Below are 11,127 nucleotides of genomic sequence, written 5' to 3' on the forward strand. Positions count from 1 at the left end.
TTGCAAAGGCTTGGGTCTATGTTTCCGAAGACTTGGATCCGTGGAACGATGAACGTCGGGTTTTTGGCCACTAGTTTGTAACTATTTTGTTTTAGATGGAGGATCAAGCGATCGTACAGAGGACCAGGTGTGCTCGAAATGGAAAAATATGATGAGAGAAATTAACACTCGCGATAACGGCACGTACGAAGTCATAATGAAAGTCAAAGGCCGATGGAATTAGGAATAGTATTTTTATGTATTTTGTTTATTGAATAAAAAGCTGTTTCAAGCATTTATGTATTTTTAAATTTATAATCTATGTGTTTTTATGTGTTTCTTATTTACTGAAAGGAATATTAACCTATTTTTATTTTTTAGTTTTAGTTAAAATATTAAAAAAATCAGAAAAGAAGAAAATGATTGTTGTGGAGTTGCATGATTTCAACCATCTAAAAGTAGAGGATTATGACTAGGATGGTGTTTAGTGCGTTGTAACGGACGGATTTTGTTCTAGTGGCTAAATACAACAAACCACACAAAAGAAATAATAATCTACTCCAACCTTTGCACTTGTTTTCTAAGCGCAATAATAATAATAATAATAATATACTATTGGTTCAATCACTCCACTCGTATTATATCTTATCTCTTCATTTCTCTCACACAACTACTATTGTTCCCAGTTTACTTGTTCTCCGTTAAGTGTTAGCAATGGCTGAAACAGCTGTCTCAGCCCACCTCAAAGTCATTTTTGAGAAGCTAGCTGATGAAGCCTTGAAGAAATACGTCCGTGCTCATGGGATTCACTCCGATCTCAAGAATCTGGAGAGGATACTGTCCCAGATCCAGCGTCTGCTTAACGATGCTTCTCGAAAGGAGATAGTGGATGAAGCTGTTAAACACTGGCTCAATGATCTCCAACATCTAGCTTACAGAATCGATAACATACATGACGATGTGGCAACCAAAGCTATGCATCGTGAGCTGACCAGGGAGTCTGGAGGCAAGGTACTCACTCATAAACTGCATAACAAGTTGGATAGTATTACCACCGAGTTACAAAATCTATATAAAGCAAAATCTGATCTAGGTTTGATTGTGAAAGACGAAAAGTCGAAAATTACTAGTAGAAGAAATGAAACCTCTTTGCCAGACGTGTCTAGTGTTGTTGGACGAGAAGGTGAGAAGAAAAAGTTGCTCAGCCAGTTGTTGTGGGACGAGCCATCTAAGGAAAACTTTAGCATTATACCTATAGTTGGTATGGGTGGAGTTGGCAAGACAACTCTAGCAAGGCTTTTGTATAACGATACACAAGTGAATGATCACTTTGAACTCAAGGCATGGGTTTATGTTTCTGATAATTTTGATATATATAAGATAAGTGATGCTATCGCTCAGTCGGTGACGAAAGAAAACAAGGAATTTAAAGATTTAAATCAGCTTCAGATGGCCATCACACAACAATTTGAGGACAAGCGATTTCTACTTGTAGTTGACGATGTGTGGACTGAGAACTATGATGATTGGGAAAACCTAGTTCGCCCATTTCATTCACGTGCTCATGGAAGTAGGATAATCATCACAACTCGTAAGAATCAGTTGCTCAAAAAGCTAGGTTTTGATCATCTTAATTATCTCAATAGCTTGTCAAATGAAGATGCTTTGTCTTTACTTGCTTCACATGCACTAGGTGTTGATAACTTCGACTCACACATAACGCTTAAAGCACATGGTGAAGGTATTGTGAAAAGGTGTGCTGGTTTACCCTTGGCAGTTGGAAGGCTATTGAGGACCAAAGTTGATAGAGAAGACTGGGTTGCTTTGTTGAACAGTGAGATATGGGATTTAGGATATGCTGATAGTATTATTCCAGCCCTTAGTGTAAGCTACCATGATCTTTCTTCAGATTTGAAGCGGTTATTTGTGTATTGCTCATTGTTTCCTAAGGGCTTCTTGTTTGACAAGGAGGAATTAGTCTTACTGTGGATGGCTGAAGGGTTTATCATCCAAACAAGTTCAACCAAGTCAATAGAACGCTTAGGCCAAGAGTACTTTGAAGATTTGTTATCAAGATGCTTTTTTCAGGATGTTCCCAATGACAAATCTTTGTTTGTGATGCATGATCTCATGAACGACTTGGCCACATTTGTTGCTGGAGATTCTTTTTTAAGGTTTGACATGCATATAGAGACAACAGAGGAAGATTTGACAAAGTACCTCCACATGTCATTTATTCGTGAGGAATATGTAGCTTACCAGAAGTTCGAGGCTTTTAAAAGTGCTAGAAGTTTGAGAACATTTTTAGCAGTATCTTCTGGAACAAATCAAAGTTGGAATGCCTTTTACTTATCTAGTAAAATTTTGGTTGATTTACTTCCAGAGTTATCAATGTTAAGGGTTCTTTGCTTAAGCCGTTTTGAGATAAGTGAGGTACCCGATTTCATTGGCAGCTTGAAGCACTTGAGGTATCTTAATTTATCTCGAACTAAAATCAAAGAGTTACCGGAGATTGTCGGCAATCTGTATAATTTACAAACATTGATTGTTTGCGGTTGTCAGAGTTTGACTAAGTTGCCTAAAAGTTTCTTAAATCTAAAAAATTTGCTACATTTTGATATCAGGGATACTCCACAATTGGAGAAGCTTCCTATGGGGATTGGTGAGTTAAAAAGCCTACATACTCTCACAAAGATCATCATCGGAAGAGATAATGGTTTTTTAATAACCGAGTTTAAGGGTTTAAAAAATCTCCATGGAGAAATTTCCATTCAGGGATTGCATAATGTGCAACGCCCAATTCATGCACGGGAGGCAAATTTATCTATTAAACGGCTTACTAAGTTAGAGCTGAATTGGGGTGATGGTTCTCAAAGGGGAACATTTGAGAAGGAGGTTCTCAATGAGCTCAAGCCACACACTGATACGCTTGAAGAGCTTAAAATTGTGTCATATGGGGGAATAGATTTTTCGAACTGGGTCGGTGATCCCTCTTTTCTTAGGTTGGTACATGTGTCGATACGTGGCTGTAGAAACTGTACATCTCTACCACCGCTTGGGCAGCTTCCTTCACTTAAGGAGCTTTCTATTCAAGGCATGGATAGGGTTGAAATCATAGATTCAGAGCTATTCGGTCCTGCCAGTGTTGCCTTCCCTTCACTTGAAATTTTACGGTTTGAAGATATGCCGGGGTGGGATACATGGTTAACCAGCAACCAGGTAGTGTTTCCATGCCTTAGAGAGCTTTATATAAAAGACTGTCCTAAATTGATTCATGTCTTAGTTGAAGCACTACCTTCAATGAGGGTTTTACATATAGATGGATGTGGTGTTGGTTTATTGAGACATTTGATTATGGCAGCTTCATCAATCATTAAATTGGAAATACTATCTATTTTAGGGCTTACCTATGAGGCATGGAGAGATGTTTTAGACTATCTTGGGGCAGTTGAAGAAGTAAGAATCTACAAGTGTAATGAAATAAAATATTTGTGGGAGTCAAAAGCACATGCAAGTAAGGTTCTTGTGAATTTACAAAAATTATATGTATATAGTTGTTTAGATTTGGTGAGTTTAGCAGAGAAAGAAGAGGAGGAAGATAATTTTGGGAGCAATCTCTTACCGTCTCTTAGAATTTTGGATGTATGGCATTGCAACAACATGAAGTGTTGTTGTTGTCCAAATAGCATTGAGAGTCTGTGTATTGGTTCTTGTGGTTCTGTTACACATCTCTCCTTGCCAACAACAAGAGGAGGACAGAGGCTCAAGTCACTTGATATCTCTCTATGCAATAAGCAAATGGAAATATTCAGCAACGCAAGCAAGACACTGCTGGAAATCGTATATATATATCATTGGCCAAATTTGAAATCAATCACTCAATTGAGTACCTTCATTCACCTCACCCACCTTGAGTTATATGGATGTCCAAGTATTGAGTCGTTTCCTGACCTTGAGTTGTCGAAGCTCGCTTCATTACAGTTTATTTTAATAGAAAAATGTCCAAGTATGGATTATTCCTTTCCTCGTGGGCTTTGGCCTCCCAAATTGGTTAGCCTTGGAATAGGTGGGTTGAAAAAACCCATATCAGAGTGGAACTCTCAGAACTTTCCAGCTTCTCTTGTTGAGCTAACCTTATTTGGTGAAGACGTGAGTAATTTTAGTGAACTGTCACATCTTCTTCCTTCGTCTCTTACTCGACTTTGCATAGAAGAATTTGATAAACTGGGATCACTTTCAATGGGGCTGGAACACCTCACGTCCCTTCAACATCTCGAGATTGAGAAATGCCCAAAGATGATACATCTACCAGAATGGTTGTTGCCTTCACTTTTGAGTTTGAGAATCTATGAATGCCCAAATCTGGAAGAAAGGTGCAATGGAAGAGGCTCCCACTACTGGCCCCTCATCTATCATATCCCCTGCATCGAGATACAACCCAGGTGCTTGTTCTTAATAGATCCCTTTTTTACTTGTTTTAGTTTTGATATGCATATATAAATTAAATATTTGGATTTGTTTTCATTCAAACAACAAATTGTACATACTATCTTGCAGAAACTATGAGGTTCATTGGGATCTTTCTGACAGTTGTTTTCCTTTTCCTATAGCGATTGATTGGACCCATCGAAGAGATAGAGTTTGTGGTTTAGAGCAATATACAACTTCTGAAGAATGATAGTTTGTGGTTAGTGGTAATCTACAAGTCTTTTGTTGGATTATTGATGTTTTGTTGCTCATAACAAAGTGATTGTTTTTTAACATTTATCTATCTTCTCTAACATGCAAATCTTGGAGATGCTGGCTAAATTAGCAAGTAGTATGAATAAACCATGTCAGTTTGTCATCAGTAAAAGGCCTTCTTGAACCTTTGCCTATATCTTCTTTTAATCCAGGGTAACTATCATTATTCATTAGTAATTTACAACAGTTCCGTGAAATTTTTTAAATTAGTTTTTTGTTTCAGTACTTGACTATGGAATATTGCAAGAGGTATATGTGGCTGGGGATGAAGTTGAAGGCCGCTTGCACCCGGACTAAAAACTCTTGGTATGTCATAACTAAGAGCATTCTCAACCGATCCCCTATCCCTATCTCTATAATTACACTAAAAAACCTTACATTTCTCTCTTCTGTTTAATTAAATACTTGCCATATTAATTGTTTATTGGATTACATCGAAACAGAAGGCAAGCGGGCAACAAGCTGCGCCGCTACCCCTTTTTGAATCGCAAAATCCAATCTTTTAAAAACTATATTTGCTGATCTTGGAGTCATAACATTACTATGCATTAAATAGTATTTTTTTTGTACTTTAATCATTACAGTTTTCTTTCTCCGCCCAATAATTTACAAAAAATCACTACCTTTTCTCTCTCCACCCTATAATTTACACTCACAACCACTCAAACCCCACCCTATAATTTACAAACTCTCCTCACAAAAATTTGGGGAACCTGATGAGAATGCTCTAAAAGGTCCATTTGCAGCTGTTTTTTAGTAATAAAGTCTATAAATTCCTATTCAGGTTGAAAATTGGCGAAAAATTATGTTAGGAGTTAATGAACAATTTCAGTCAGATCTAGAAACAAGTAAACGAGTAGATCATGCATGTTACAGTTCACATGCGATACTTCAGGTTTTGATCAACATCTTCCATCTTGAGATTTCTCGAAACAAACTGTTGCACTTCATCAAAGTATTATTCCTCCTGTTTTACATATTTTAGTATTTGAAATGATTGAAGGAGCACGAGAAGCATTGGATATGGAGAGTTAAGAGTTTGACAGAAAGTCAAAATAACGAAGACCAAATCCGTGACATTATATACAATGTAGAAGAAATCTCCTTGTATAAATATCTTTATAAACTTTCAAGGCAATAATTTAAATTATGACATTGGATTTTCAGGATGTTAAATTGGTGATTTATAGTGAAAATTGTTAGTTTGACTCAAATTGTTTTTTTTTTCTTTTCATTGAAAATTGTGTTCACAATCTTGATTACGTTGACGGATAGTTTTAGTCACCATTGAATTGATTTGTATTTGGATGCATATCCTAATAGAATTTGTTCATTTTTAGTAATTTATAAAAATTGGTTGGCATTTGCCTAAATTGACTCGTTCCATGAAATGCCTTTGTGAATGATGTTCAATTATAAGAATAGCTACTAAGTTAGTAAAAGTCATTTCATTTTGTGGATAGCAACAACAGCAGCAAACGTGTCAAATAGGTCGGATTTCAAAAGATAGGAAATTTGTATGTTCAACCAACTAATATTTGTGTTTAAGAGTAGGGGCGTGTCTGCAAGTGATTTGAACTAAAATAATTGATCAAATCATTATGATTTGGTAAATGGGACCAAAATTTGCAATTATGCACCAAGTGTAGAAATTGAAATTTTAACAATTAGCTTGATCAATAGAGTCATAGCAAAGAAGTGGTATCCTAACTAAGGGGGTGTTTGTTTGGGTCTGAATGACTCCAATTCAGATCTGAAGTCTGATTCGGTCAGATAATGAAGTGTTTGGCTTGTTTAAAGATATCATCTGAATGACTGAATGAACATCTGATTCGGTCAGATTACATATGGAGCTGAATGATAAAGAGGACCATAATACCCTGGCCAAATCAACGTTTCCTTCTGGCCCAGGCAGAACACCACCATCCATTCCTCGCTCGATTTCAACCCGATTCCAAGCACAAACAGGTATGATTTTGTTTCCCTACTCGATTGCTGCTCTTATGTTTCCCCACCCTCTTCGATTCCTATTTCACAATCTCTAGGGTTCGAATGGCTAGGCCTAGAAGCTAGGATTTATGGTTAGAACAGGTAACTGATGTTCAATTTGGTTGAATCTTGTTTTTAGATTGGCAATTTGATTAGAAAGACTGATTGATGTTTTCACCATTTGATGATATGGAAAGGTATCTAGGTTTATTGGGATGAATTTGTAAAGAAAATTGTGGTGCGCATAAGGTATTTGATTAAATGTCTTGAATGAAATGACTAATTTAACTTTTAAGCATTTGATAAAGTGTCACTCGAGTATTTTGCATCTATCTTAATGAAAATATTAACAGGGTCTATGTTTTCGATCTCCTAAGGTTTGAGTATTTTGATGCTGCGTTTGTTGAATTACTATGTTGTTACTGAGATATTACTACATAAGAACACATCGCTAGAGGTACCGTAAAACTGTTAATATATAAAATTTTGTTTTGGGTGTTATCTTTTTTCGGATTTATTTTATAAAGTTGCATTTTTGATACAGGGTCTTTACAAGTCGTCTGGTAATTTCTGCACACAATGCGAAGCAGAAGGTTTCAGAAAGATAACATTTTATCAGGTTCTTTATTGAAGTGATTATGGATTTACTTTCTTATTATTATTATTCTTGTTTTTTTAATTTACTTTTGTATACGGTTTCAGGATCGTCCTAATATTATGGCAAAATATACTTGTCGTATCGAGGCCGACAAATCACTGTACCCGGTATTGTTGTCTAATGGAAATCTTTTGAACAAGGAGACTTAGAGGTAAGAAAATATTTTCTATATATTATTTATTATTTTTATTTCTGTAATGTGTTTTGAATATTATTTGGGAATTGTTGCAGGGTGGAAATCATTATGCTGTTTGGGAGGACCCGTTCAAGAAACCATGTTGTCTCTTTGCTTTGGTTTCGGGTCAGTTAGAGAGCCGAGATGATGCTTTCACTCCGTGTTCGGGTCGTAAAGTTGCATTGAAAATATGAACCCCGCCACAGGATCTGCCAAAGACCAAACACGCGATGTATTCTCTCAAAGCAGCCAAGAAATGGGATGAAGATGTTTTCGGTCGCGAATATGATCTTGATATCTTTAATATAGCGATTTGTAAATATATGAAACTATATATTCTGTTTTTTTTTTTTTTTTTTTTTTTTCTTTTTTGTAAATTTTTTAAACATTGCACTCAAATGTTTGTAGAGTGACATGTTGGGACTGGTTCGTAATACAAGGTATTGATTAGCTGATTTTCGACTGCGACGTGCGTTAACTAAGGAAGAAAGATTCAACCATGCGCACAAACAACTTAGAAATGTTATTGAGCGATCATATGGTGTTTTGAAGTAATAATGTGTAATTTGGATTTTCTATGATGTTTTATATTTTCTTTTTATATTTATTTATCATTCGGAGTTCTAAACAACCAGATACAATTCATTCGGCATAAAATAGTTCAAGGGGTAAGATAGTCATTTTGTACAGTTATTCAGATGTCCAATCAAACAGACTTTAACTTATTCAGATCTTACTAGCTCAGACTCTCTTAACCATTCAGACCTCTTTATGGTTCAGCATTTAATAATTCAGCAATTGCCAAGCAGCCCCTAAGTACCTAATTGAGTTCAATTACGAACATCAATTTGTTGCTACAACGGGTCACCTTCTAGCTTTCTGCTAGTACCTACAACAAGAAAAACTCGTTAGAAGGGGACCAGAGGCCGAGGTCTCTGGACCACCCTCCGACACTAAACATTAGTAATTTACCCAATGAAAGTATATATGGAATAAATATAGATATGAATACTAGAGATATGTTAGTACACGGTTTTCCGTCTCGGTCTTTGTTAAAAGTATTATTATATTAGAATTTAATGTATAGGGGTATTTTGGTAATTATAAGCCAATTCGCTTTTTAATGTAGGGCACCTTCGTTAAGCATGTTAACAAATGAGAAGAACGAATGTGGGCCATTCGTCTAGTATTAAGGTATTCCGTAACAAATGAGGGTCATTCGTTAAGGCGTGTTAACGAATGACCCCATCCCCTATATATACTCTGTAATGTATTGTTAAAGTAATGAAGTTATTATTTTGGAATCCGCATCTCGTTACTCTGTCCAATTCTCTCCGTACACACACTCACTTTGTTCATAGCAGTTAAACCTAATCATATATTGAATCAATCACTGTAATCACAGAACTAGATCCTCATGAACGATATGGTTTTTCAATTGGTATCAGAGTTATACGTTCAGATCTGTGATTGATTCATGAGTATAATTGTATCGTAAGCATTCAATTGATTGATTTCATTATCAATTAGTTGATTAATCGTACTGATAACGTTACTGTAATTGAACAATTGAACTAGTGTTTGAGTCTAATTGATCGTATAATAGACTGAGGATTAGTTACTAGCATCCGTTGATTAAGTTTAGATCGAATTAATTGTGTTTTAAGTGTTTGATTTGATTGGTTGAATGATTTGAGGTTATGGTGGGAAAAACAGTTTGAGTGTTGAATTGAATTGGTTTTGGTTTTGTTTGTGGATTTGAACGAGTATGGATAGTTTCGGATTGAGTTTGTGAATTGTTTAGTGTTGGTTTCAGTGAATTTGGTAAGGATTTGTGATAAGTTTGTGATTTTGGACTTGGTTTGAAGGTATGAATGTTCATTCGTTAACATGAATGCTCATTCATGTGATCTTCATTCGTTAAGCAGTTGTAACTGAATCATGCAGCTGTCATCCACTCATAACCGCTTATTCGTTATACATAATGTCATTCGCTATGAGCTTATCCGTGTCCTTAATAGCTTTGTAGTTCATTCGCTATAATCATTCGCTACCAGAAACTCATTCGCTATCTGAGTCATTCGCAACCCGACATCATTCGTGTCCTTCCTCATTCGTTTCCGTAGAACATCAATGCACTAAACATGTCAAGATCGATATCCATTTCGTTCGGGAGAAGGTCCGGCTTGGTACAGTTAAAGTTCTACATGTTCTCGCCGACTATCAATATGCAGATATTTTTACCAAGGGTCTACCGAAACATCTCTTTCAACGGTTTCGGTCCAATTTATGCCATCGTCAATCTACGGCTCAAACTGCGGGGGAGTGTTAACCAATAATTATAAATCAGTATTATTGGTGTATATTTGTATTTATTAAATTGATTATGTTTGTTAGGAATGATTGCATTTCTCTTGTTAGTTTCCTATAATCTATCCTACTTGAATTATTTATAGTCTGTATCATTGTGAATATGGAATGGGACAATAATAACGATTTCTTATAATGTTGACCTCTTGATTACAAGTGTTCGTAATGGTTACAATCGTGAATGAAAAGGATCGACTGGAATTGCTCTGATACCCTTGATTGGGTTAGAAACAGAACGAGAAGAAGAAACTTAAAAGGATAGAAGAAATTTATAACCCAAACTCTTATTTCATCCAATTTACATGGCAGACCATATATAGGTCATGATGGTTGGTGTAATACAAGATAACATAAATACAAAAATTGCAAAAGACACATAACACTTAAGTGTTGGGAGGCTAGTAGGGGGCTTTCAACACCATCCATGTTCGCCGAGAGAGAGCTGGAGCGCGAGATAGCTGAGGCTCAGGCTCGTTTGCTTTAGGACCAGGTCAATAGCGTGTGCACTCTTATCATGAACAAGGAGTTTGAGATTACTTTCTTGCATGAGCGCCTTTCTGCACAGGAGGAGTCAGTCACTTCTTTGACTCTTTATTAAAGCATACTGTTACCCCTTGGTTAAGATGATCCTTGACCTCAAGGATCCAACTCAAGAACCATTGGACCATCAGCTTAGCCTTTTCCCAATTATTATCAGCCAACTAATTCGTTCAGTTGACTAGCTCTTGAACCATCATTCTAATTGATATCTTGAAAAACTTGATAACATGAGCACTTGGTCAGTAGTAGTTTCATCACAAACAAAAGCTGGAACAACAACTATACCCAGTAAATCTCGTCAATAGGCAAGTATCAGTAGGGTCTGATGATAAGGATGGAAAAAAGACCATAATACTATTTGTCCTTTCTTTCATTGGAATTCTATTCTTTCATTGGAATTCTATGGTCAAACGTATTCTTAGAGGGATGTAATGCTTTTAAAGCCATAATCACATCTCTATACTTGTGAAGTAGCAACTTTATTTGTTCAAAATAGTTAGGAGACTCTTCTATACCCTGCAACATAATAGAAGTTTGAGTTGGTTGTCCTTCAGTAGCATAGACTTGTAATATGGATAACTCTCCTCTTTCTTTCCCCACTTTTTTTAGATTGCTCTTTGGTAGTCGATTTAACCTTTTATTTTGTTGACCCCTCAATATCACCTTTTGACCA

The 11,127-nt window shown here is 36.2% G+C and overlaps 1 protein-coding gene and 1 pseudogene across 2 annotated transcripts; both read left to right on the forward strand.

The window, feature by feature from the left end:
- The first annotated feature begins 651 nt into the window (after positions 1 to 651).
- Positions 652 to 5,012, forward strand: LOC143565325 (putative disease resistance RPP13-like protein 1). The gene is made up of 3 exons (XM_077052320.1): positions 652 to 4,421; positions 4,590 to 4,666; positions 4,946 to 5,012. The coding sequence occupies exons 1-2, from the start codon at positions 694 to 696 to the stop codon at positions 4,594 to 4,596; spliced, it is 3,735 nt and encodes a 1,244-aa protein (XP_076908435.1). The 5' UTR covers positions 652 to 693; the 3' UTR covers positions 4,597 to 4,666; positions 4,946 to 5,012.
- Positions 5,013 to 7,102: 2,090 nt separating this feature from the next.
- On the forward strand, positions 7,103 to 7,820 carry LOC143565321 (puromycin-sensitive aminopeptidase-like; annotated as a pseudogene). The gene is made up of 4 exons (XR_013141047.1): positions 7,103 to 7,168; positions 7,256 to 7,330; positions 7,414 to 7,520; positions 7,601 to 7,820. The product of XR_013141047.1 is annotated as a puromycin-sensitive aminopeptidase-like (transcript).
- Positions 7,821 to 11,127: the final 3,307 nt, after the last annotated feature.

Source organism: Bidens hawaiensis, unplaced genomic scaffold, assembly GCF_021521415.1.
Source record: "Bidens hawaiensis isolate Kalapana, Puna unplaced genomic scaffold, B.hawaiensis_p1.1 tig00022317_1, whole genome shotgun sequence".
Taxonomy (NCBI): domain Eukaryota; kingdom Viridiplantae; phylum Streptophyta; class Magnoliopsida; order Asterales; family Asteraceae; genus Bidens; species Bidens hawaiensis.